Below are 27,682 nucleotides of genomic sequence, written 5' to 3'. Positions count from 1 at the left end.
AGTGTGTGAGTGACAGGGTGAGTGTGTGAAACTGTCCACAGGTGTGAGTGTGTGAGTGACTGGGTGAGTGTGTGAAACTGTCCACAGGTGTGAGTGTGTGAGTGACTGGGTGAATGTGTGAAACTGTCCACAGGTGTGAGTGAGAGAGTGACTGGGTGAGTGTGTGAAACTGCCCACAGTTGTGAGTGTGACAGGGTGAGTGTGTGAAACTGTCCACAGGTGTGAGTGTGTGAGTGACTGGGTGAGTGTATGAAACTGTCCACAGGTGTGAGTGACTGGGTGAGTGTGTGAAACTGTCCACAAGTGTGAATGTGTGAGTGACAGGGTGAGTGTGTGAAACTGTCCACAGGTGTGAGTGTGTGAGTGACTGGGTGAGTGTGTGAAACTGTCCACAGTTGTGAGTGTGTGAGTGACTGGGTGAGTGTGTGAAACTGTCCACAGTTGTGAGTGTGTGAGTGATTGGGTGAGTGTGTGAAACTGTCCACAGGTGTGAATGTGTGAGTGACAGGGTGAGTGTGTGAAACTGTCCACAGGTGTGAGTGTGTGAGTGACTGGGTGAGTGTGTGAAACTGTCCACAGTTGTGAGTTTAAGTGACAGGGTGAGTGTGTGAAACTGTCCACAGGTGAGTGTGTGAGTGACTGGGTGAGTGTGTGAAACTCTCCACAAGTGTGAATGTGTGAGTGACAGGGTGAGTGAAACTGTCCACAGGTGTGAGTGTGTGAGTGACAGGGTGAGTGTGTGAAACTGTCCACAGGTGTGTGTAAGTGACTCGGTGAGTGTGTGAAACTCTCCACAAGTGTGAGTGACAGGGTGAGTGTGTGAAACTGTCCACAGGTGTGTGTGAGTGACTCGGTGAGTGTGTGAAACTGTCCACAGGTGTGAGTGTGTGAGTGACTGGGTGAGTTTGTGGATCTGTCCACAGGTGTGAGTGTGTGATTGACTGGGTGAGTGAGTTTGTGACGACTTGTAATAGACTGGCACCTGTCCAGAGTGTGCTCTTGTGCCCAGGGATTGGAGCAGAGACTGAAATGTAAATTTTCCTCCTTGTTCTGTGCTCTGTGAGTGACCACAGGGGGCTCAGAGAAGGTGAATGTACAGTAATGAATAGAAGGCTTTATTTCCAGACTGTCTACTCAGCACACATTGCCCCTTGGTCTGAAACAGGACAGAAAGGCCCACAGGAGCCAAACGTATCAGACCCAGAAGCAGGGAGGGGCTCAGGAAAATGGAGCTGCAGACACAAACCCTTGTGGCTTTTTCTCACATAATTTTGCAGCACCTGTGAAAATATGGCAATGCTCACGATTTTTACAGTACGACTCACAGGCGTTAGACAAACAGCTTCTTTTTCCATGAAACATTTTCACCAGCCTCCTTCTCCTACGGGATGTATCCATCTAAAGTGGACTATGTCCAAGGGTTTGTGGAAAGTCCTTCAAACCAGTAGCACTCTGCTGACACATGCATTCAGCTGAAGACACAGCTAGTGTAATCTCCAGTAGAATGCCCACAGTCATCATGCCCAAGGCCAAGATTCAGCAAGAGCAGCATAAAGCCCTCAGTTTCAGGAAGATTGTCTCTAAACAATTATTACAGAATTAAAGCTCTTGTCATTTCAACTGTGATTCACTTTATTGTGTTCTAGCACGTTCGCTAACACACTTTAAATTACTGTTTTTGTCAAGGGAAATAAACAGTCTCTCTCATTCTCTGTCACTCTGTCTCTCTCTCTCTCTGTATGTGTGTTTGTGTGTGTGTGTGTGTGTGTGTGTGTGTCTTCAGATGCTTGCAGTTCTACTCCCCTGTTAGCTGTAAACTCTAGCAAGTGTTAATTTAATACTGACTGACACTGCTGTGGTTGTTTATAGCATGCTCGCTAACGTGTTATTAAAAGTATAAGGCCATAAAGGCATTTGTTATTTTTTCTTGTTAAATCTGTTTATGTATTAAAGTCCAACACAATGTTTGAATGGTCATTGATGCATCTGCCATCTATTCCCCCCACACACCAAAGCACACCACAGATCACCCAGCGCAGCTGTTTGTCAGCCCCATGCTACCATCCGGCCCCAGTCCTCGTCTTTTGAAAACCAACATAAGGTCACCCTGTAAATAAAAGCTAAAACATGAACAGCTGCCATTCCCACATAGGGTCTAAAATACTGCATCATTAAAGGGCACCAATGTAGCTTTTCCACTGCATGGGACTTATTCAGCTTGGCTTGGCTCAGTTTTTTGTTTTTTCTTGTACCTGGTCCCTGAAAGTGAGTACTTTTTTAGTTCTTGCTCGAGCCTGGATCCAAGCAACCAGATTAGGGATTAAACAATGACATGTAAACCTTGCAGAGAGCTTATTGGCCAGAGAGACTTGTCTACATGGTGAAATTCAGACATTTAGAACAAACTAGTGGCTTGTACAATCACCAGCTACAGCAGAGGCCACATTGTTTTTATGTGACGGCAGCTCGTAAAATTACACCACTGTCTTTTGAATATGTTCAAATGCTCCTTGGATCAGTGGCAGATGAAAGAATCCAGCGAAAGCTGGGTGCTTCAACAAGGAAGGAACAAACTCTACTGATCTCTCTGAACTAACAGCAACAACACATGAATACACAATGAGTAATGTTACCGCCTTAAACATTACCACAGCCATTGTTGTTGTTTCCAAAGCCCACTGTTCCTGTTGGGGACAGTGTTTTCATTAGCTACATTTCAGGGCAGGTGAACTTTATAGTAGAAAAATAACCAGAGGGTAACGTGCAGTTGGTGTGGTTTGGGACAGTTATCAGAGGTCAGCCATTTTAGGTGGAAAAGAAAATGCTAATAATTAGCAGCTAAATAAATAGGACTAGCATTGTAGCACTGTGTGTTTGTGTCTTACATAAGATATACCTTGACCAGACTCACAAATATGTAGTAGTAGTAAATAGTATTTTGTTAAAACGAATTGGCTTGTTATTTTTCCTGGCTACCTGCAGACGCACGGTCCTCTACAAACCAATCAGTGTTAAGTATGCAGAGATTCAGCCCACATACGTGTTGATGACAGGACACAAACACAAACCTTGTTTCGGACCTTGGTCTGGACTTTAATGTGTGAAAATGACCTAACTGCGTTTTACTGGACACATGATAATTAAAAAGTTTGAATCATGAATTACAGAAACATGTTAAAGTTGTAAGTACACAGCTTTGCAAATCATGAACATCTCCAGAGCACTTGGGGATTAAAACATTGTGTCTAGAGGAATAAAACACAGAGGGCAGAGTGTTTTGTTAACTCAATGGAGAGGAACAGAGTGTTAGCTTTTTCCTCAGCCCTGGCCCTGAGACGGAATTAGTTACTGCTACCTGTATTCATCTTCCAGCTGGCATTTACACACAAAGACTGGAGAAGCCCCTCTGAGTCTGAGATTCAGGGCATGGGGCAATTCTTTCCCACAGCACTGGTTTCTATAGAGGAGCTTGTAAAACTTCCTCTTTACATAAGGTTTAATGCTGTTTCATCTGCAGAGCTCCCTTTGAGTGGACGCATTGGTTAAAGTCAAGGGGTTGAGATTAAAGCGTTTACAAAAGGTGAATGATTCAGCAGATTTGTTAATGGGTATATACAGTTATATATAAAAGTAAAGTGCTGGAAATTCCCCAGAACTGATGATAACATTATATCAGCATTGTATCAATGAATAGCCCTTAAACATAAGAAAATAACATTGTATATGAGACCAGAAACATTTAGCTTGGTTTTAATCGCAAACTTTTATTTTGAAAATGTGCCACTGAGATGAACGTGTTTTGGCAGTGAGTCGGAGAATGTGGGTCTTCTTTAAGCCTTCATTAAGGCGCCTGTTCAAATATAAAGCTGCTTCAATCATCAGCTTCACTGGCCAATGATTCACCGTCAGAGTCTGGTTTATAAAGATAGTTTTTACCAGCTCTGGGCTCGAGGTCAGTAACGAGAGCACAACAGATAACAATGATGGGTAATTACAGTTATGAAAGCGGCTTGTATATAAATGTCAGGGAAACACAGACGGATCTAAGAGTTAACGTTAATATTAGCTGTGTTCAGGTTGTGAGAAAGCGCTGTAAACATGCAGCAAGTTAACGTTAGCCCCTGGCCATATCCCAAAATTAGGGTGACCCGATGTCCTCTTTTACCCGGACATGTCCTCTTTTTTAGACTTAAAAAAATGTCGGGCGGAATTTCACAAATGCCTGGAATTTTGTTTTTCTAGAGTTTACATAGAACTTCGAGAAGCGTTTCGTTCACAAACTAGTCCCGCCCTCCCCTACTCCGATTGGTTCGCTTGGGTGAGAAAGGGGCGTGGTGAAGTAGCCTAAAATCTTCTGATTGGATGGTCTGACTGTAGAGCTACCGTTATTGGTCGATAACCTTCTCTGTAAACATTTAATTGGTCAGTCTGCACGTCAGTAGTCCTTGTTTACGTCAGGCAAAGCTCAGGTACCCACCCTCATCTCGAGCAGCTATGCCGAAACATAAATGTAAGGGACACAATGTTAATGTTAATCAAATGCTGTTCCACATGATTATTACTGCAGTATTTTACTGCATTATCTACATAGGAATCAGCTTATAGCTAATATTTTGGGTATGGGGTGGGCTTTGACTCAGCAAATATGCCCCCCACCCCCACTATCAAACTCACTCCTACACCATTGCACCTGCCTTTGCTCATTTTTGCACAGATTGAAAAGTGAGAAACTGAAGCCCAGTTTGAAATATGAAACTTTATGTATTTTGGCCAATTTTGTGTATTTCTGAATTTTTGAACATTGATGTTAATGTTGTATCTGATGTTATAAAGTTAAGCTACTGATTTGGTGATAGAAGTTGATGTTACTTGAATAAATAAGAGAATTGTAAACTTGCACTATTAATGCTTCAGTTAGTGTCTGGTTATGGGAGAGGAACTGTGTGTGTGTGTGTTTGTGTGTGTGTGTGTGTGTGTGTTATTTCTTATCAGTTCAGGTGAAGCAACTTGGTGCCACAAACACACCTGCACTGTCCTGCATCACTTCTACAGTCAGTTCAGATAAGAGGGAGATAGAAAGATACAAAGAAAAACAGAGATACAGCGAGAGAGAGAGAGAGAGTTGTGTAGTGACAGCATGTAAACAGTAAAGTCTGCTCACACGCCGCAATCTTAATCCTCACAATGGCGGTCACAGCCAAAACGGCTTTTATTCTCAGTGTTTTCTCTCACACGCTGCGCTGGGTGTAAGTAAATACTGTAATTACGTGTTAAACATAATTACATTAATGTAATTATGTGCCAGAAACATAAACATCTATTTCCATATCCAGGAGGGTGTGATGAATGAATATTTGCTTAAATTACCTTCAGAAATCCTCATGTAATGCCCCCCATCCGTTCACAGGCTCATGTGGCATTAGTGGAACCCCCCTTTTGCTGCAGTAACAACCTCTACTCCTCTGAAAAGGGTTTGCACTACATGTCAGGACATTGTTTTGAGGATCTGATTGCACTGCACACATTGAAAGCAACAGGAAAAATGTCTTTGGAATCAGCATTCCAAAGACAAGTCCATTGTGAACCCCTACTTAGAGCCTCTGGCTCAAACATGGCAATGGGCACGGAGAGAATAGGCTGCTTGCCAATTATAATTGTGGCCAAAGTACATAGTGATTCAATATAAAAATGTAGATAGGCTTCAAAAATGACTTTTTAAAAAGGTAATTTACATTATTCCTCTATATTTTGTGACTATAATAGAATTATTAAAGGGTAATAATGCTCTAATAAGGTAAATATAGAGTGTAAACATATGCTTGTCCTGTCACTGGGTGAGGGGTGGTTTTAGGTGCCGTCGTTGGGTCAAGTTAGACAGATGTTCTAGACCTAAAATCCCACTTCTGAATGGTTTAGACTGGTGTCAGACAAACTTTTGGCTACAAAATGAGCCAGAGGTCTGTGTTTTTGTAGCTGGTGTTTGGTGGAGGTTCTCCACAGACACCACAAGCTGTTCGGAAAGAACACTGTGTCCTTGAGCTCGGAGGATGAGGTGCTTTTCATTGTCTCCGCTTCAAGGCCACACGTGGAGTTATTTAACCTGCTGATTCTGGCACAAGCTCTAATACCTTAGATTTTAATTTAACACATTTCCATAAAACAGTGGGGGTGCAGAAACTTTTGTACTGAGGCTTGGAAACCTGGAGGAACAACATGCGATCTCAAAATACGACAGTACTATGTGGTTCCATGTCCCGTCCTAAAGAGTGAAGGTGTTCCTTCGCTTAAGGGCAAGGCTGCCCTGTTCCTCCAGCCAGTTTCTTCACCTTTCAAGTTTGAGGAGTTCTTTGGAGTCCAAAGGGCTGGGAATGTGGTAGCGCAACCCCAGTGATACATACACAGTATGTTTCCTTTTGTACATGTCTCTGTATTGTTGATTCATTCATCTGGGTCATATCCTCAAAAAAACACTTAAAACACCCTGGAGCAGCTGTGCATGAGCTTACATATACTGAGGCCAGTGGGAAGATGCTTCTGACTTATATACAGATATCAATAACTCTTATTAATGAGAATGTATGAAACTTTAGGTTACGTAGTGTGAAAGAGCTGAAGCACGGACCCTTATGTGGACCCTCAGAACTCGAAGGGTTAATCATTCACAAAGTCCAGTGCTTCCTTCCCGCCTTTCTTCTGAACAGTATCTGCGTTGTGCAGCCTCCCCCAGCCCCAACTGTGCAGCGGCACGTTCTCAGAACACACACTTATCTGTGTGTCCCATACAGAGGCGGGGAGGGGGACGGACGGAGACTCGATCCTCACTGACCCTGCACTGTCCTCTGTCCAACCTCGGTTTCCTCTCTGTGCAAATCTCGTCACTGTTGTGGATAAATATGGACAAATAGCATTTACATCTGTGGCGTTACGCTGACGCTCCTACTCAGTGTGACTTATAGCTTTAGTGAAGATGGGACCTGAACCCTAGGCTTCTGTTTGAAGGGCAGAGGTGTTACCCACTACACTAGCACAGCTGAAAAGAGCAGTACCAGCCATTTTGACACTTGAATTTTGTCTGTACTTTTATCTGTCAACAATTGTATAATAGTATAAATATATATCTTAGGAGTATTCTAGCTCTTTTGTCATTTTATGGTAATTGCTGCATAGAATTAAATATGACAATTGTAATTTTATAAAAAACCTAGGATACATTCATTATTGATTACATCAAAAAAATATAAAGGCGGCATGGTGGTGCAGCAGGTAGTTTCGCAGTCATACAGCTCCTGGAGGTTGTGGGTTCGATTCCTGCCCTGATTGACTGTCTGTGAGGAGTTGGTGTGTTCTCCCTGTGTCCGCATGGGTTTTTTAAATTAAAATTAATGTTTATACAAAAAATATATTTTTACTTATTTGTACGTACATTAAATTAATATGAATATGATAATATACATATAATAGCAGTGTTCTCCCTGTACCTGGGTGGGTTTCCTCCAACATTCCTTCAAAAAGTGTCCCTAGGTGTGAGAGTGTGAGTGGTTGTCTGAGTTTGTGAGTGATTGTGTGACTGTGTAGTGCCCTGTGACGGAGATTCCGATTCCCCATTGATTCGGTGTAGACCCTGGACCCACCGTGACCCTGAACTGAATAAGTGGCTACAGACAATTAATGAATATAATAGCATAAGCTAATTGTTTACTACTATGCTACGTTAGTTTTGCACTAGAGCTATGGTGCTAAATTTGCTAACAAATAATGGAAGTTTTTACTAATATTCTTATGGTAAAGTCTGTCCAGTTAGGCATTGGACCTGGGGGTCCTTAAGCTCTTGGCTCTAAAGCATCTTAATTATACCGTGTTGATTTATGAACACATTTTGTATGATGCTAACCCAGTGGAAACCAGCTATTACATGTTAGCGTCATTAGCCTTGCAGCTCCTGTATTAATCTGAAGCATGGCTGACTGAATCTAAGTACAGTGTGTTTTTAAGCATTATCCTCCAATTTCTCTTCCAAGAAAACAATGCTACACTGCGGTGTTTGAATTTGGGTCTAGGTCAGATTTCAGACAGTGATATTCTGTCCATTATTAGCTTCTTCTTTTAGTTTCTTTTGGCCCAAGCTGCAGCATCGTGAGCTCCAGGGGTCATGAAATACAAGATGATAAAATGTTGTTTCTCCTTACAGAAAGACAGAAGGTCGTGTAGATAGAATTTTAAAAAAATGTACTCTGGGACATTGTATAAACTCAGATTAAGAGGATCCTTGGAGATACCACGTTATCTGAGGCTCTTCCTGTAAAGGTACAGTAAACTAATTTGTGTCCTGGAGCTTTAGAGGATTTGAAACTACATGTGGAATATTTTTGCACAGTAAAGATCCCACAGATATCAACCACATCAATCCCACACCTACGACTGACTTCCCATATGTCTGTTAGTTTACTTTCTGCTTTCATCTCATCAACGGCTAACAGATATAACTTCCCAAACCTCTTAACGCCACACAAAAAGGCCACCCTTTACCTAACAGAAAAAATGTGAATGATTCTGACCAATGTAACAATCCCCTGTACATATACCTTGCTCATACATAAACATTAGTGTTGTCAGCTAATGATAATTTGGCCACACAAGCTTGATTCTAAGATACTGGATGGTGCTCCATACGTCCAGAGAACCCAGGCCAGTGCTGTGTGTGGGGGAGGCGGTATACAGGGACATTAGAGTCATGTGCAGCTGTTCCAGAGTGTCCTGTTCAATTGAATATTACATCTCTATGGAGACTGCAAAGCTGTTTATGTGACGTTTTTTTTATCAGACGGTTTCAAACCATTCATCCGTCCACTGAGGACCTTGTGTAGGCTTCTGTAAGCTTTAATGGAAACAAGGCATATCTCTGGCTTATCAAGTGTTCTCTGTCCCTCGCCCACTCTTTGTTTACACTTCTAGCATCCTTTCTTTCTTTGTTTAAAAGTGACAGTTTTTTGAATCAATAAAGAAAATGTATTAAAATTTTATTAAGAAATACATAATCTTTGCAGAAACTAATTCAGTTTTTTTTGTCGGTTCTGTTCATTTGTATTTGCCAGACTGGTTCCTCACTGACTGGCGCCCTGTGCAGGGTGTGTTCCTGCATTGTGCCCAATGATTCCAGGCAGGCTAAGGACCCAGCATGACCCTGATCATCATGAAGCACTTACAAACAATGAACAAATCAATGAATGAATGGTTTGACACTGGAATGTTTTAAAGGAACACTAGGTAGAGTTTTGCTCTTGGGCTCCCCCTACAGTTCATTCATTATCTGTAACCGTTAATCCAGTTCAGGGTCTCGGGCGCAAGGCAGGCACACACCCTGGAGGGGGCGGCAGTCTTTCACAGGGCGACACACACTCACATATTCACTCACACCTATGGACACTTTTGAGTCGCCAATCCACCTACCAACATGTGTTTTTGGACTGTGGGAGGAAACCGGAGGAAACCGGAGGAAACCCACACGGACACAGGGAGAACACACCAAACTCCTGTGACTGTGACACTACCTGCTGTGTTCCGCCCTCCCCCTACAGTTGCAGAGTGTAATTAATTATTACAGCACTGTCCTGAAATCAAGGGGGATGGGAATGAGTGGTGCTTAACTTCCAATGGTTACATAGTGCAGTTTCTGCAGTGCTGATCCCTAAGGTTGTAATAACGGAGCCTCTATTCTTCCTCTTACAGCTCTGTGAAGCATCACATTTATATTGAAGCTGTATTTTTTAAGGTAAACATACTACATTGTGTTTCTTTAAATATGGCAAGGAGGACAGTGAACAGTATAAAACAGAAAGTTTATCCGAGTTCAATGAGGAAAGCACTTTAAAAGTATCTCTGGTCCACATCTTTGGAGAGTCAGAAAATAACATTAGCACAAATGACTCCAAAAGTAGTTCATTTCCCGAGGCATGTGCGGTATCCAGCGTTTGCCACTTCCTTCAAATGGGCCGTTTAAAAATGCAAAATAATGCTTTTCAGACATTGTGACCCTGGGTTCGTATCAGTGCCACTGTAAAAATGACTAAACATTGCTTCAGAGTGGAGCATTTCACCTCAGACCACTCAAAATTACCTTGTGTAATTCTCACTGATGTAGTCATGCGGAAATATTGAAAGAGACATAAAGGTGGAGTTCCCCTTTCATGACTGGTTGGTTTGTTTGTTGAAGTACAACTTGAACCTGCTGTACGCCGTAAGGAACAGCTGGAGGTGGTGTGGATCGTGTTGCACTGCTCCTGCCAACAAATGATAACAGAGTATTCAGCCAAAAGTTTTTTTGGGCACCTGCACATCCAGCATTACTTTTGAAATCAAAGGTATTCAGCAACAGCCTCTAATATCCTGGGAACTCCACTACATCTTATCGGAACATTGCTGTAAGGATTTAATTGCATTCAGCAATGAAAACCTGTTCCAGCTCATCCCGAAAATACAGGCCAGAGGTCTGTACACTGAGAACACATAACCTGCTGGCCTTCGCTTGGCATTGAGCAAGGCGACTGTTAGCTCATGGACAGCTGCTCCAGAGCGCCCCAATTCATTTCATGTTCATGCTTCATGCTTAGGGCTATGGTTAGCACTGTGTGCACAATACACGCACTTAAAGACAGCTGGATTCCCCTAATTTATAAGTGGTGTCCATACACAATATATGAAATATGTTATGCCTACACTCAAGAGAATGTATGACCGTAATTAAAACAAGGACACAATCCCACTCCCGTTCAAACACGTAGCCACTAATCACAGCATTCCACAGCTTTGCGCTAATCCTGAAATCTCATGTAATCCTTCAGTAGTAGACAATGGAAGATTTTTAGTGTTGTACCTGTGCAAGTTTAGTAAACACACCACAAATCCACCTCACCGTGAGAATCCCACACTGAGTCCATGTGAAGGTCAGTAACACATTGTGGAGCTGAAGCTTTTAAAGTTAAGAGTGTTGTACCACAGCTAATTTAATGAAGCTAATGACTGATTCTTAGCTGAAGAGGTTCAAAGTTCATAGGTTCCACTGACCTCCCGCACCTCAGGTTGTGCTAAAGGTCCCACACTGTGGGGTTGATAATGCGGTGAGGTATTCAGTGGGGCCACTTCTGCTTAAACTTAGCGAAAAATGATCTATTAGCAAGTGAAATCATAAATCTAGTTAATACATATAATTATTCTCAGTATAGACTGTAATTATAATATAATATTATTCTACATATTCCAAGGAGTTTTAGGTTTGATTTAAATGATTTTCCAAGTTGTTTTTGAGAAAATATATAAAGTAACGCCTTAAACCTGGTTTAGCTGTAACCTCATCATTCAGTATGCGCAGACCTATGACTATGCATTTAGTTCCTGTCTGTATTTCCACCCACCTTGAAGTCCCCACCCCGTGAATTGACCTGGATTGCTTCCTTAGGTGCGTGACATCAGAAATCCTGCTTGTTTGAATCTGTATTTTGGTGACTGCCTTTGGAAAGCTTACATTTCAATGGGGAAATGCTCTGTCACAGCGCTGACCACTTACTTCAGACATTACATCTCCTAGCACCTCAGCTACATGACATAGACCTGCTAGCATTATTAAACACCATTTCCAATGGAGCTATGAATTAGCAGACCCATAATTTTCATGACTTTAACAGGCTTTCTCTGGATGATTGGGACACTATTCTTAGCTTAGTGCAATAAGTTGGCCATAAAGCTAATCTAACACGAAACCACAATGAATGAATAGACAACAGAAACGGATAAATCCCTTACTTCACACAATAATAAAAAAAAAAAACACTTCAAACTTTAGCTCATTGTGAGAATTTTTGAGATGATGCAATCCCCAGCCTGACTGCTTCTTACACACCCACACTTACACTGGAAGCAGCGTCAGGCAGGGGCTGTTTAGGGCAGATATTTTATCTATCTAGGAACACACAAGCTCTCAAAGTCCTCACTGAAAGGAGTAGTAGTCAAGCTTATCTGAACCTGCTTCTGAATGGTCGTTGGGTGCGGAGTCATTCATTATTCGGTTCTCTCTCCTTCACTGAATCCATAGCTTCTGCTGTATGTAATAAATACTTCAAAATGGTTCTTCTAAAAACTAATTTATTAAAAACTGCATATGACCCTATAAAGTTAAACCCCTGTAACTGTTACAGCTAAGCTGTGCCTTTAAGAGAGGCTAACTATTTTTGTTATATGTGTGTATGTATACAGCAGTCTCTCCCATGAGAGAGTTAGTAGTAGAGTGACCCCTCCATCTTACTGTAGACTCTCTATTAATCCAGTAACACTATTAAGAAGCTCTCTGTTGTATGTTTCCTTTATAAATGAACGGAATGAGTAGCAGCCGTGTGACCTGGCTTTGTATGGTCCGTTTAGTAAATAAACTAGCCCTCGTGTAGCCCACTCCTGAGTATGTGTCCTGAGTGCTAATCGCTAATGGCTAACTACACACCACACACCCTCCAGGCCTGGAGCGTCCTAATTTCCCCACACTAAAGGAGAAGTTAGTGCGATCCAGTGTTACACCCTCCACAGAAACTGTGGAATACCAAAAGAAAGTGGAGTATCAAAAGAAACGGTTTGATACTGCTTCAAATGGGTTAAAAACTCTTTATCGATACCTTTTTGAGAAAAACTGTTAGCTGAGAAAGTGATGGAGATGTACAACCAAGGATAACATCTTTTCACACTCAATCTCTCCAGTGAAATTAGAAGTAAGGTCAATTCCTCCAGGATTAAGAGCCAGGAAGAATCAGAAAACCTATGGAATTTGAGAACAATTTATAATGATTCACACAAATGAATGCCCTCAGTGTCAGTGACGGGACCAGTAGGAGAAAACCTAGGGCTGATATATAGTCAGCAGTAGAGTTACTGCTGCCCAATTTCAATCTGTCCTGGAAGTAGAGCAACCCTGAATCTGTTCAAAGGAACCGTTTATCAACGACTCGTTCATTCATTCATTTAAACAAAAGATTTCAAGAATCGGTTCAAATGAGTCGATTTTCTTTCCTCCGGCCTGTAAGCGGCAGCAACAAGCTCCAAGCTGCGTTTGTATTTTAACGCGGAGGAGCTGAGCACTGAGCATGCGCACTGCGGACACTCACGCCAGAGGACCTTGAGCTGCTCCAGGTAAAGAAGCGTTAACTTACTGTTTACACACTAATAATGACGTATAACTCACTATTACTGACATAAAACATTCATATACACATAAATACATACTTACAACGCCAATAAACACACTAATACTGGCATAAAACACTAAAATACACAAACGTTCTGACGTACAACACCGAAATAAACACAAATACTGACAGCACGCAGATACACATGAATATGTCTCTAACACTCGAATTAACACCAATACTGACTTACAACACTAAAGTACACCTCAAATAGCCACTGGAAGAGACTTTGGAACATAACACTGAAATAACTGCTGTGTCTTTCTTCCATAAAATAGAAATAACCGCTGTTTACACATTTCTAAACTCTTGTTTTTATTATGAGACTCAGTGTAAAAAAACATCTGCTGTAGGAGACTGGAACCATCTTAATCTGACTTACACCACCTGAGTTACATCTAGAAGAATTGCTTTAAGAGAATGAAACTGTTTAGTGACCTAAACAAATACTGACTTATACCATTATTATAAATATGTACCTTTTCTAAACACAGCTCACTGACATACAGCACTGAATAAATCATTATGTTCTGTGTTCCTCTTCCAGGATGGTTCTCCAGAGGCTCCTGTTCGCACTGATCCACAGGGTTCAGCTGGTGGAGCGCCTCTCAGAGTCCAGGGTGATCCGGAGGGCGGCCCAGCTTACAGCCTTCAGCTTCACCAAGGCCCAGCTGACAGGGAAACAGGCCGCTGCCCGGCTCAGGGACTCAGAAACGGTCAGACAGCTGCAGGATGAGGTGAGGAAGATGCCCCACAGTGCAGCCCAGGCAGCCCAGACTGCCTCCAGACTCAGAGACACCTTTGTCAGAGAGGTGAAGGAGGGCATGAGAGAGGCCAGCCGACAGATAAAGGACAAAAAGTGACCCGTGTGGACTGAGGGGAAGTGGAACTGGACGCACGTGTGGACTGGAAGCACTGGTGTAGACCTTAAGATATAACAGAACCACAGTCTGTTTGAAATACATTACTCTAAACACCTACATGTGGAAACACTGGTGGGGGCAGTGTTAACGTTGTTAGGTTATAACAGGAGAGCCTGTCTCCGCTCGTATTTCTTCTGCACAGTTGTATATTTAAGCACCTGATTCAAATCATTGGACAGTTTTAATGAATAAAATCTGATCTCAACAAACATGTTTTGCACACTTTGTTGTGGAGTTCCTTTAAGCACAAGAGCTGTAAAACTGCCATAGTTCAACCCATGCTGTCCCAGAGCCCATGGGGGTACACCACAAAAGCAGTTCCCAGTTAGCCAGACCACTCTTGGGCTTCCCTTACAGTTAGAGTGTAATTCACTTTTAAAGCAGTGTCCTGAAATCAAGGGACCGAGGCTGTTTTCTGACCCTCCTTAAAGTTATATAGCTCAGTTTCCACAGTGCGGAGCCTAGGGTAGCAATGACAGAGGCTGTAATCCTCCCTATAACTGCCCAGTGATTTATTTACTTATTTTTGAAGCTGTAATTTTAAGGTAAAAATAATACATAGTGTTACTTTAAGCCCAAACTTCAGGTTTGTCCAATAGGAAAGACCCTCAGCTCTAATCCTATGTCACAGGCTTAACCTGGGGTTTAAACTTTGGCTAAACTGAGAAACCCTGCTTTGTGGAGTAGCCCCATCACCAATAATGAAATCCCATAGAACACTTAATAGGGCAGATCTGTTGGGAGCTGGAATGAATCATCAGTGAAGCCCCATGAGTGTCTGTCCACTGGTTATTTCTGATTGTTGCTTTTGCCTGTCGCACTGGTCTGTTGGTTACCTGTTGGTTATATACATATATAGTGGCCAGCCATAATGATGCTGTCTAACCAGCATCTTGATATGCCACACCGGGGAGGTGGAGGAGTCTTAGATCTTTGAGGTCAGTTCATGAAAAAGGGAGCAAAAACAAGTGTTGCTTTCATATTTTGTTCCGTATACACACACACCAGTTCTGCAAGCAAAAAGAAGTGGCTACTCTAAAGGCAGCTGCCCATGAGGTTAAGCCAATGCCAACTGTTGACTAGAGGTTTACAAAGCCTCAACTCAAACGGCTGTGGAACGGTGTTCTCTGGAGTGATGGATGTGATCCAGAAGTAAACGTCCAACATCAGCACGTTACCTCACTAAGACTCATGATTTAAGGCCATGAAATCCCCAATCATCTGGTGTAAACCCTAGAGGTTATTCCCTAATCAAAGAGGGGGGAAGAAGCCCTCCATATTAAGTTAACAGATACTGAACACTGGACGAGCAGATGTCCCACCAAACCCCTAAAGAAACACTGACACAAACACAGAGCTGTATGAGAAACTGTTGGTTTTATTGTGTTGAATTAGGCGTTCTCCTCTGGTTCTCTTTGATCAATGGAATGAATCAGATCAGTAGGTTATTTACATGTATTATTATTATTATTATTGTTGTTGTATACCCCCCCCCCCCAAAGTGTCCCTAAAAAGCAGGAGGTGGTGAGGTGGCAGAACAAGCAGTCTTTAAGTATAGAAAACAATCATGTCATGAGACGAGCAGTTGGGGACGCCCTCTCCTGGATGGGGTTAGAAATGGACGAGTCTCTTACTGGAGCTCGCAGGCCTGGGTCCTTCTCAAACTGAGGGGCAGAAGACCAGGCACTACTCTCTGGTTCTGTTCTATCGTGGAGCACACATGAGTAGACAGCTCAAAGAGAGAGAGAGAGAGCGCTAGGTGTCGTTACAACCCTGAAATACTGCACCACGTCCAGCCTTCTTTCAGACACGCTTCCATTTACTGCACCCATCCTTCCAGCATAGGAAAATAAACAAGACAAATGTGGTAAAAGGAAGAAGGAAAAAAATATATATCCATATTATCCTCATTATTATTATTATTATTATTAATATTATTATTAAGAGTCTCTGCAAAATTTCCTTGTTCATATATACGTCTCACAATGTAAAGAAAATAACTCCCGTAGTAGTAGTGCTCAAGTAAAAGCTCAATATAGACTTTTATTATAACAAAATAGGCAGTTCATGGAGGGTTAAATATCTGTTAAGATTTCACCATACAATAAATTTTCTCTGGTGTACGCATTGGCAATTGTAGCCGTTAAAATGGCAGTTCCTTACAAATGGCAGAAACCAAAAGTATTGAAACATGTAGTATTTTATGTAAGACACTGATTTCGAAAAAAGCCAACGTGACGTGATCAAAACAAACCAAACAACAAAAGGCTCCCTAACATGGACAATTAACACAGCGAAATATGCGCCAACAATCGAAAGAAAAAGTAAAATACACTATGATAGATGATGTACTGAAAACATGGAACTATGAGAGGAAAAGAACAGAAGGGTCAAAGTACACATGCTCTTAAAGCTAGAACGTGCAAAGTTTTGCTTTCCGTGATTTTCTTGAGTCGATGATTCCGATGCCTGAGACTCGACCTCTGTGTCGTCACCAAACAAGACGAGGAAAAGTAAAAGAAATGATCCAGCCCAGTCTCTATAGCTCTTCTTCCTTAGAAAGTAACCTCCCTTAAACATTAAGGAACTGTACCGTTTTCAAAGGCCCGTTGAATGGATGCTGGTCTGGCTTGCCCTCCCCCACCCACTCCCCCTCCCCCTCCCTTCTCTAAGATGGAAGCAGTGGAGATCGGAAGAGGCCGTAATACCCACCCTTGAGGCACACCGACTGAAGAGTTACTGGTGTCCTGGGTGGTGGTTATGTCTTCAGAGGGATTGTGAACAGAGATTGGGGGGGAAAAGGGTTGAGGTTGAAGGATAAGGGATAAAATTTTAAAAGGGAAAAAAAAATTAACCAAAAAAAGAATTGAAGAGAGAAAATGGAGGACGGAAGGAGGGAATTCGCAGCTGTTCATAGCTTCTCCTTGGACAGAACCCAAATGTATGGTCCAGATTGCTCCTCGATGATCTGTTTGACTTGATCGTAGATTTCCTCCAAGGTGTCTCCCAGGACAATGGCTGCAACCCGAAAACAGAAAGAAAAATCTGTATTTCTGTATCTCACGCTCATAGCTTGTACATTATATTAGTCTTTTTCTAAACCAACGTCGTTCAAGAATGATTAATCTGGACATTAATATCTGAATATAAACAGATAGCAACAAAGAACAGTGAAGAATATCAACACCACAGGTGCCTGGCTGCATCTCTGTCTGAGCTTATTAAACCCACAGCACCATCTGTGCTCAATTCTATTCAAACGTCTTACACTGACTGCACTTGTTGGGAACACTATAGCAGCTGTACATGAGCCTACTGTCACCACGCTCAGTGCTAAGGTATGGAGCTGTCGGACACTGGAGGAAGCGCTCACTGACCTGTGAAGTGCTCTGTGAATTCCTGCTCCAGCTTCATGGCTCTGTCGTACGTTTTCCTTCCCTGCTCCTCTGTCAGTCTCCTGTTCATCTCCCTGAAAAACACACACACATCATTCGAACGGAATAATTCAATTACTTTTAAAAATAGGCAGGATACAATATAGATCACGGCGGCACGGTGGTGCAGCAGGTAGTGTCGCAGTCACACAGCTCCAGGGACCTGGAGGTTGTGGGTTCGATTCCTGCTCCGGGTGACTGTCTGTGAGGAGTGTGGTGTGTTCTCCCTGTGTCTGTGTGGGTTTCCTCCGGGTGACTGTCTGTGAGGAGTTGGTGTGTTCTCCCTGTGTCTGTGTGGGTTTCCTCCGGGTGCTCCGGTTTCCTCCCACAGTCCAAAAACACACGTTGGTAGGTGGATTGGTGACTCAAAAGTGTCTGTAGGTGTGAGTGAATGTGTGTGTGTGTGTTGCCCTGTGAAGGACTGGCGCCCCCTCCAGGGTGTATTCCCGCCTTGCGCCCAATGATTCCAGGTAGGCTCTGGACCCACCGCGACCCTGAACTGGATAAGGGTTACAGATAATGAATGAATGAATGAATGAATGAATATAGATAATTTACATATGGTCTCTGTTCAAACAAAAACACATATCTCCATTGTTTACGGTGTCATTTGAACACAACAGCTGTCATTCACATGGTGTTAAAATTTCATGATGAATGGAAATGCTCTAAAATTGAACTGGAATAAAATCTATTTACATTGACTTCCATTGAATGTTAAGAAGGTTTTTTTTCATTCTTCTGTAAAGTTTTGGAGATGCATGTTTTTTTTTTTTGGACAGTGGTGATGTATTTAGGTATTAGGCAGTGAAAGATGAACTTGTGTGTGTGTGTCCCTGTGCTGCTACTCACATTATATTCTCCACAGATTTTGGTTTGATGAAGATAGCGATGGGATAGAGCTGAGCTACTTGCAGTCTTTTAATGGCATTGCCTGATACATCCAGGATACAGTGTTTACCCTGAGGACAGTAAAGAGATACAATAAGCTACAACAGGAACAGATTCAGAAAGACAAGAACGCTAAGAGAGTTATTAATAGATGGGGACAAACACAAAGACAGATTCACAGACACTGACAGGGTCTTACTTTTTCTGCCACCTCTCGTACAGACTGGACACTGGTACCGTACAAGTGGTTGTTGTACTGTCCTGCCTCGATGAACTTATGCTCCTGAATATCTCTCTCCATCTGTTCTCGAGAGACAACGAAGTGATAATCACGCCTGTCCACCTCGTAGTCCCGTTTCGGCCGGGTGGTGTCTGAGGGAGAATCACAGAAACGGTCGCTGTGTGTCTGGTGGTAGCCAATGAGAACCGATGACATGCGTTTTACAGACGAGGCCGGTCAGGTCAGTTTGGATACTCACGAGGGACACAGGAGCCAAACTTGTCGGGAAACTCCGATATCAGGTCATCGTTCACTCTGTCCTTCATGGGACCCAGGATGATCACTGGCCGGGTGTAGTTCACTGTGGAAAGGGACTTTTATTATAGCGAGGTAAACCTGTAAAAACAGTGTGTACACAGTCTCTCTCTAGGGCACCACCATGTGGTTGAGGCTGTATGACACTGACATACTGTTGTTTTATTATTATTTTTTTTTATTCTTTAAAAATATATTCCAAAAATATTTTTGCTTAATTTTCTCAGTAATTATTAGTAGTCCAGTAGATCTCACACAGTGCCACCAGCCTCAGGAGTGCAGAGGTAAACATGCGCTTCCTAAAGACGAGGCCAGACCGCCGCTTCTTTTTGAACCACATCTGATGCAATGCCACTGAAAGGTTTAGTATGCTGGAGGAGAAGGCCAATTATCCAAGTCTGCCACAGCTGACAGATGCTTATGTTAGCTAGCAATGTGGGCACTGATGGGGGAAGAAGGGGAAATCTTACCTACCCAGAGAGCAAAGACAGTTATACTCTTACTCCACTGCACCACTCAGGAACGCCAGTGACGTTTCAAATATGGTGTTCCACAGGGCTCAATTCTTGGCCCACAAAAGAGTTTTAATGCCTTCTAGCACTCCCCCTTGGGCAATATCCATGCAGTAAGCCTACATTCTTAGACATAGCTATATTTGGCTATATTTCCTGATCATGAACATTGATTAGAAAGCGCTCACCTTCTTGCTGACATACTGGCTCGTAGGATAGGACGTATTCCTCTTGTCCACCTGAGAGTAAACGCAAGACCAGTTAGAAAGAGCGGTGTAGCTTCCCTGTAGAGTACAATTACAGACTGTCGTCATACAGACTGCACAGTGTACCATCAGTGGGGTCAGATCTTCACCACAGGAACAGGGCTTTCTAGATATTATCAGTGCAGTGGTGACACAGACATGGTTGTGTGTGCATATTGTTCACATATTCAAACAGAAGTGGCTCGGTGGTCAGACACTGAACACTGAAGGAGGACTAAAGAATGGCCAATACAAACTGCATCAACAACAGACTACAGTCTCCAACCGTACACCAGGGTTTCCAATAAAGTGGCTGCTCAGGGTCTACTGGCAAACGCTTTGAAATGCTGCACTTGTTATTGCTGACCACTAGAGGTCGCTTGAACAGTGTGAATGAAGTCCTGGCTCGGGGAGTGATAAAGGCAGCCTCTTTCTGCTGGGCTCAGGGCTCCTCCGAGCTCTTCTCGAGCAGAGGCACGTTCCTCATGAACGACTGCGAAATGAACCCTGTTTTATAAGCAGTGTCAGTTCGAACGGAAATAAAAGACACTTTAGAGTTTAGTCCTGTGCACTGTTAATAAAGAACAGGGACGGACTGGTGTCGGTGGAGATTTCTTAATTCGGTTAGTTTGTATTTAATTAGACACAAGCTGTTGACAAAATTAATGAAGCTAAATTATTGTAAAGGAATAAGAGAAGATGAAGGACACAGGAGAGAGAGAGAGAGAAAGAGAGAGAGAGAGGGATGGGGAAGGGGAGAGAGATGATGAAAAAGAGAAGAGGGGATGGGTCTGGGAAGTGGTTGCTATGGAGACAGGGCTGGGGGCTGATTGATGTTAGTGTATTGTATCTCTGAGGTTCTGGAACCTTCACTTCACTGCAGTGTCCCTCACTCTCTCACACAGACACAGGGAACCGGAAGCTGTCCGTCGGTCTGTATCTGTCTGTCTGTCCGACACCATCATTCACTCACAGTGATAATAATAATGACCAAATAATCACATTACTCATGCAGTAATAACCTGTGTTTGCTGGAGCAAAGAATGAGCCTAAAGAAAGTTCTTTTCCATTTTTAGACTCAATTTGAGAACCCATGAAACCCGTGAAAAAAAGTATATTTTTCTATTTTTAAATGTTCTATGTTTATATTGTTGTTGTTTTCATTGAAGACTGGAGATTCGGGCCGTGGAGCAGTGCACCCGTGTTCTCTGGAGAGACGGAGCTCCCTGCACGTCTCTGGAGCAGTTGTAGGCGATCCGTAACTTCACGTCAAATATCAGCACCTCACCTCACTAAGGCTTTTGTGGCTGAATGCAATCAAATCCTCACAGAAATGTTCAAACATCTGGTGTATATTTTCCAGAAGATTAGAAGGTGTTACAAGAGCAAAGAGGGACGTACCCCCGATTAAACTTTGCATTACATGTGTGTGTGTGTGTACACTGTATAATCACATTCAGATGCACTGCTACTCCAGACATTACAGCAGTGTTCTCTACAGCAGTCTTATGTTGCTTTTCCACTGCATGGAACCTGCACGACTCTACTGGACTCGGCACGGCTCTTTTGCTTTTCCACTTGTTTTTTACGGGTCCATAGAACCAGGGACGTTTTTAGCCTCAGATCACTCCGTGTTCCAACCGTGCCGAGTAGCTACTACATGGTGAGGTGTAAACCCTGGAGACCGCTGATTGGCCAGAGCCATGTCAATCACCACAAAATGCAACGCTCATTCGAATTGTAAAATCTCTAAAGTTACAGCAGCTTTCACATTTATTTTGATCTGACTCCCAGCGGCAGTTCGTAACTTCACCTCGAGGGGTTTTGAAGAGGTTAATATGCTCCAGGAGTAAAATAAAAAATCGAAAGCCGAACGTACAACAATTAAAACTGATCTGTGAGAACTGGGGTGCGGAGTAAGTTCAGTCCCAAAAACTAAAACAACACGCGAATACACGATGAGTAAACAGCGCCTAACTTTACTGCCGTCGTTGTTGTGGTTTTCAAAGCCAGTGATTCCTGTTACAGACGGGGTTTTGAGACGTCAGCGGCTCCATTTCGCGGGGGAGCTCTGCCAGTGGGAAAGCGATAAGTTTTAAGCGTGCCGAGTCGCGTAGAGGTACCACAGAGCACCTGAAATGACTACATGTTCATACACAGACCACAGGGCAGGCTTATACATGCAAGTGTGTGTGTGTGTGTGTGTGGGTGTTTTACAATCAGAGGAAGGTGAATAAGGGCGATGGATGAAATGAAGGGAGAAATAAAGGGAAACACTTACGGTAACTACTCTCACTATCACTGGCATTAGAGGTGACATGCTCTGAAATCACAACACAGGGAAAACCAAGGTGAAACAAACACACACACACACACACACACTGAGGGAGAGACAAAAACACACTGATCAGATGAAGGCTTATAACACGTGTGTAACACCCACAGCGGCCACTAGAGGGCGGAGCAGGAACACTTAACCCTTTCAGATCCAGACTGTATAGGACAGAATAGAATGATTCTTATCATCAATAATACAACACATCTGAGTGAATGAAAACATCCGCCCTGTGTCCGAAACGGCTCCTTATTCACTCTTCCCCGTCATATTCAGGGGGGTAGTGAATGATTTCAAACACTAACTCATGTGGGTTTTCACCAAACAATGCAGTGGATTATGGGTAATCTGATATCTGCTAGTGTACATGGGTTGTACACTACTTTTGCAGTGCATTGTGGGACTGTCAGAGTGCATTGAAAATTGTCCACTATGTTTCCGGACACTGCTACAAAATGGCGGAACCCGAAATTGGTGCACTATACAGGGAACAGGGCACAGTTTTGGACACAGCGCTGGTCTCTAGCATCACCCAACACAGGGTGTCCAGATGTTTGCATATGACTATATGTGATGTGCTTGTGGATCACAACGTAGTATTTGGTGAGCAGCAGATGCTATGAAGTAAGCCTTTCAGGGGCTCACACTAATTCACATGTACTTCACATCGTTTTAATTCAACAAGTCTAATTATTTCTAAACTTTTAAAAATATCTTCTTTCAGTTCTGTGAGAATAATAAATGACCCATGGCCAGCAGGGTCTCACTGTGTGTGTGTGTGTGTGTGTGTTTGTGGGTGTGAGTGGGTCTGAGTCTACAGCACTATTGAAGGTGGATTGAGGGCGATTATGAGGTAATGAGCTATGACAGATGTGGAGTGGGCTGTGAGGGGCAGTGAGAGTGGGGTGGAGAGAGAGAGAAAGAGAGTGGGGGTGAAGGGCGTCTGCAGTGGGCTTCTCGGAGCCGGGCTCGGGCACTTACTCTGGCCTTTGGAAAGCAGATCGTCTTGGTTCTCCTGTGGTCAGCGAGAGAGCAAGGAGAGAGCAAAACAACCACAAGAGCATAAAGGGTTACTGGCAGACTCTGGGGTTCCTGACGACCGGAGACAGCGGCAACTGACCACAACTGACCCCCAGGGCAGGAGAGGAAGGGTGGGCTAAATCAATGGCACACAATTTCCCAGCTGAGAGAGGTTTGGTGTGAGAACACGGCTTATTGGAGGTACAAGGCTAATGGTGACGAGAACTCATCATACTTAATGTCAAGTGTCAGCTAGAGGGGTATAAGACTGCCCCCGCCCCCTGGCACTGGGCTGTGGAACAGTGGAACTGCATTCTCTGAAATGATAGAGCCTCATCCAGTACCTTTAGGATGAATAGGAGCGCTGTTTGTGTTCAATAGCAACAGTTCCACTCCACACCACTCACACGGCTGAATGCAATCAAATCCTCACAGAAAGGTTCCAAAAAATCTAGTGTGCTTTAGCCCCAAACTGAAGAAACCCCAGACAGCGGATTCGCTACATTTGGGACAAGGGGAAGAACCCAGCCCTGGTTCTCCTGCTCAGAGTGGTCAATGCTGGTCAGTTCTGGTGGCTGTTTCCAGTGCTGCTGCGCCCCCTGCTGGCCCTGTGCTGCCCTAGCCATGAGCGAACACTGTTGTTGTACTCACGGTCCACATCGCTTGTTTCTTGCTCACTCGTCTCCTTGTTCTTGTAGAAATGGAACTTGCGGGAAAAGAGGTTCTTTCTACGCTTGTCATTGAGGGACTGCTGAGGAAGAGAAGGAGGGAAGACAGAGAGAAAGGAGAGAGAGAGAGGAGAGAAGGGTGGCTGATGTTCGTGTGAAGGGGGGAAAAAAAAAGTGAACGAATGCTTTGGTGCTGACTTTGGGCATTTTTTCTCAGGCTCTGCTATTTTTCCAAGGATTCCAGAACAACAAAACCTTCTGAGTGTGTAATAACAGCGTAATTACACTTTAACACCACATGGTGTTTACTGTTGGGTGAATTACAGTATAGAGCTCATATTTTCCTCTTGTAATTACATACAATGGTGTAATAATGAAGATACACTTGTGTAATTACAAACAAAGAAAAAGCTGCACTCAAAAGAGGGTTCTATATTAAAGGCAATGATTCTTATTCAAAAATATGAGTTCTGTAAAGACATATTTGCATGGATAATTAGTTCTAAAGATGGAAAATATATTGTATGGTACCCTTTTGGTGCTTTTAATAACCATTTTCTTAAAGTGTTTGTGCTATAGATCCATTTACAACATGTTCTTGATCAATCCGAGTAACCATTAGCAATGCAAAGATCCATCTTACTATGAAAACTGTTCCACATAGGACCACTGCCACTAATACGGATTCTCTGTAAGAATGTGCTACTGTAATCCATCTATAACAGTGAATACATGTAACAGTAAGCTTATTACACAATTATAACATGTTAATAATGTGTAGTTACACAGTTATTACAAAAATAAGTTTAATAAACAGCAGCCCATGGTGGACTGTGTACTAATATCAGACTAATATTAGTCCTCACCGATGACCCCCTACTGATGTTGTTCCTTAAATGGTTCAATGATGGGAGGATGCACAAAGTCAGCACAAGAACAAACCAAACAAATGAAGTCACCATAAACCCACACCGCAGACCAGAATGACAGAAAGCAAAGCAGGAGGAACAGAATAAACCAAACCACACAAACTGACTCTCAGTTCACCCCCACCCCCACCCCACACCCACTTCCTGTTTCTTCCTCGTGTCCTGGGAGGAACTCAAGAAAAATAAACTACTTTCTTTGAATCTATTTGTTCTTTGATCTTTGAAATGAAATGAACCACACCACGATCCTGACCTGCGTACTGACCTGTTTAGTTTGGAAACTGTGCTAAGCTAACGTCTTTTACAGCTGTTCTGCAGCCAGAGAGAATGTCTGAAGTTGGCTACTGTAGCATTTCCCCAGGGCTATGGTTAGCTGTCTGCGTTTGTGGTAAAACACATGGTGTAAATAAACACAATGTCATCTCGGAAACCCACCCTGTTCTTATGTATGTCCCTGTGCAAGAGTCTTCATCCCTGTAAAAGACCCTGCTCTGTACACACTCAGTCAGGCAGGAGTGGACATTCCCTACTGCCCTGTGCCCATGGCCATATTTCACATTTTGGCCACTGAATGTTTGGTGCACACATGGATTATCTGAAGCAGACGCTCGGCAGAAACAGCAGATCTGTGTGACTGCATGTGTGACTGCGTGTTTGTGTGTGTGTGTGCGCCTTTTCTATCTGCTTCAGTTAAGCCCGTCTTACTGCCAACTGCACAGAACACAAAGGAAAGGCTTTTCTCTTCTCCTCTGGCCCCTGTTAGCTAGCGTCTGGCTTCATCCCCCAGCAAAAATGAGAGAATAAGAGAAAGACGAACAGAAAGAGGACAGAAACAAAGGAAGGCACTAAAGAAATGGATGAAAGGAAAGAAAAGACAACACAAAAAAAAGAAGAGAAAGGAAAAAGACAAAACAAAGACAGGAAGAAGAGGGAATGGTAAAGAAAACAGAATGACGAAGGACTGACAAAGAATGTCTGCAAAAATAAATAAAGGAATAAAATACAAACCCCCCAAAAAAGCAAAAGGCACTGAATAGCACCTCGTTGTGGAGCAGTTCTTAAACATGAATGACACCAAGTCTGTGGAGAATAATCAGCTACCCCTGAGTGTGAGGGTAATAACACTGTAATAACATTGTAACATCTGTAATAACTGAAGCAGCAGTAGAAGCAGATAAGCAGTGTTGAGTTTGTGGAGAGCAGAGCGTTGTTAAACAGGAGAGAGTGTGTGAAGGGAGGAGAGCGATGAGTGAGGGATGAGAAAGACAGGAAAGAGAGAGGGATTGGGGTTGGAGTAAAGAAGGTGGAGCAGTCCATCGTCAATGGCAAGCGTTTTTCATCCGTCCTTTTCCTCTCATGCAAGTCTAGCTTTGGGAAGTTAGCTCAAAGAGTAGCTACGGGTTCATTACTCATTCAACATGGTTACTGTCATGTGCAGAAGTGGACACACCCCTGGTCAGCTCACTGTTATTAATGTTAACAGCCCTGGGTTGATTTACTGAGTGAAAATAAGCTGTATCCCCTACGTAGAACATATCCAGCATTTAACACTAACTCATTATTACATTTAATGGATTTTAACACGTAGGAAAAAAACGTTGCTTTGTTATTAACGCTCATTAATTAGCAATAACATAGTAATTACACAGTAATAAATATAATATGTTGTTGCATGTTCTCTGTGGAAGATATTAGCATATTTTCACTTAGAAAATCAAAAACTCACCAGAGGCATGCGAACTTTGCATACAGCTATATACATGGCCAGTCAAAAGTTTGGGAACACCATGCTCTTTTTGCCAATGTGATATAACACAAAAAAGGGTTGATTTACTAAAAAATAACAATAATAAAAAGAACTTCCATGACAATTAGCACAGGAGGATTCTTATAATTAAAATAAGAAAGTGACCAAACAGTGCAAAAGCAAAGTGCCCCTAAACTCTTGACCGGCGCTGTACAGACCTGGAGGGCCAGCAGCAGTCGCAGTTTAAACATGCAGTTATCTCATAACAATCCAACACTAGCTTTATTAGTGTATTAAATACAGTATGGTCCATTACGCAGGCTGTGCTCTAATATTACTGTACAAGCATTACATCATCCACCTCAGTCTACAGGAAGGGGAACTCCACCAAATTTCCGAATCGCGGGCACAATTAGTTGTAAAGGGAACCAGACGTCTGTCTTGAAGCTCCTCACAAAATGTTATCACATTAACAATGATATTTAATACTGCGTGTGAGATATAGCATGGAAATCAAGTTAACTCTGCGAATGCTTGGAAAATTAATGGAACTCCCCTTTAAAAGAACAGATAGAAAAGATTAAAAATACTTCTATTAATAAAAATGACGAGGTAAAATAACTCTCACTAAAACTCACTGAACATAGCCATGTCTCTACCGTGAGGTGCTATCAGAGCTTTGTGCCCAGCAGTGGACTTACCCCTTTGTCCCGAGACTTGGAGTTGAACTTGACTGTCTTTAACCTGGCTCTCTCCTTCTTCTCCACTCTGAGGGGAGACACAGACAAAGAAGACATTTGCGTTTACACTAAGGATTAACGTAAAGTGTTTTATTAAACGTACACTGCGATGTGTCTTTTTATTGTGTGCTGGGTCTGACCTCCTCTTGCTAGGAATGACCCCCAACTCCTCCACCTCTCCCTCAGGAGTGACCTGTCGCGCCTGCCACCACTCGTCATCGGACGCGTTGACCACGTGCAGGATGTCCCCAAACTTGAAGTTCAGGCCCTGGCTGGGCAGACCCGAGTCCTTGGTTTTATCATAATCAAACAGAGCCCTGAGGAAGAGGCACAACGACCAAGACGACGGTCACAACAAGCAGTTCTTACCTATATCTTTAGCATAGCCAGTTTCAACAATGGGTTAATGCGAGTGTGTCAATCCTTTAGTCCAGCTCTGGACGTTTTAACCAATGGGAGTGCATGATTGAAAATATCTAC

The 27,682-nt window shown here is 42.9% G+C and overlaps 2 protein-coding genes across 12 annotated transcripts in view; one reads left to right on the top strand and one right to left on the bottom strand.

Moving 5' to 3' along the window:
- Positions 1–13,097: 13,097 nt before the first annotated feature.
- On the top strand, positions 13,098–14,346 carry LOC136676058 (protein NCBP2AS2-like). Its single transcript, XM_066652910.1, has 2 exons — positions 13,098–13,167; positions 13,771–14,346. The coding sequence occupies exon 2, from the start codon at positions 13,772–13,774 to the stop codon at positions 14,084–14,086; it is 315 nt and encodes a 104-aa protein (XP_066509007.1). The 5' UTR covers positions 13,098–13,167; position 13,771; the 3' UTR covers positions 14,087–14,346.
- A 1,287-nt stretch (positions 14,347–15,633) lies between these two features.
- LOC136675652 (discs large homolog 1-like protein) overlaps positions 15,634–27,682 on the bottom strand; it is a 105,558-nt gene continuing 93,509 nt past the window's right edge. For 6 of the 11 annotated variants that reach the window (XM_066652333.1, XM_066652322.1, XM_066652323.1 and 3 more), the window contains 10 exons: positions 27,343–27,519; positions 27,164–27,230; positions 23,770–23,869; positions 22,045–22,086; positions 19,707–19,757; positions 18,951–19,052; positions 18,671–18,843; positions 18,433–18,542; positions 17,524–17,615; positions 15,634–17,164 (listed from right to left, as the gene is read on the bottom strand). In XM_066652333.1, the coding sequence (XP_066508430.1) occupies positions 17,058–17,164; positions 17,524–17,615; positions 18,433–18,542; positions 18,671–18,843; positions 18,951–19,052; positions 19,707–19,757; positions 22,045–22,086; positions 23,770–23,869; positions 27,164–27,230; positions 27,343–27,519 (1,021 nt within the window). In that variant the 3' untranslated portion in view covers positions 15,634–17,057. Of the gene's footprint in view, positions 17,165–17,523; positions 17,616–18,432; positions 18,543–18,670; positions 18,844–18,950; positions 19,053–19,706; positions 19,758–22,044; positions 22,087–23,079; positions 23,114–23,769; positions 23,870–27,163; positions 27,231–27,342; positions 27,520–27,682 lie in introns of all 11 variants that reach the window. The other 5 variants (XM_066652325.1, XM_066652326.1, XM_066652329.1 and 2 more) reach the window with 2 other exon arrangements.

Source organism: Hoplias malabaricus, chromosome X1 (genome assembly GCF_029633855.1).
Source record: "Hoplias malabaricus isolate fHopMal1 chromosome X1, fHopMal1.hap1, whole genome shotgun sequence".
NCBI classification, from domain to species: Eukaryota; Metazoa; Chordata; class Actinopteri; order Characiformes; family Erythrinidae; genus Hoplias; species Hoplias malabaricus.
The sequence above is the reverse complement of the archived record's forward strand: the minus strand, read 5'-3'. Positions and strand labels throughout refer to the sequence as shown.

Excerpts from the sequence above, each read along its gene's own strand:
- LOC136676058 (XM_066652910.1), top strand. The coding sequence starts at position 13,772 with ATGGTTCTCCAGAGGCTCCTGTTCGCACTGATCCACAGGGTTCAGCTG.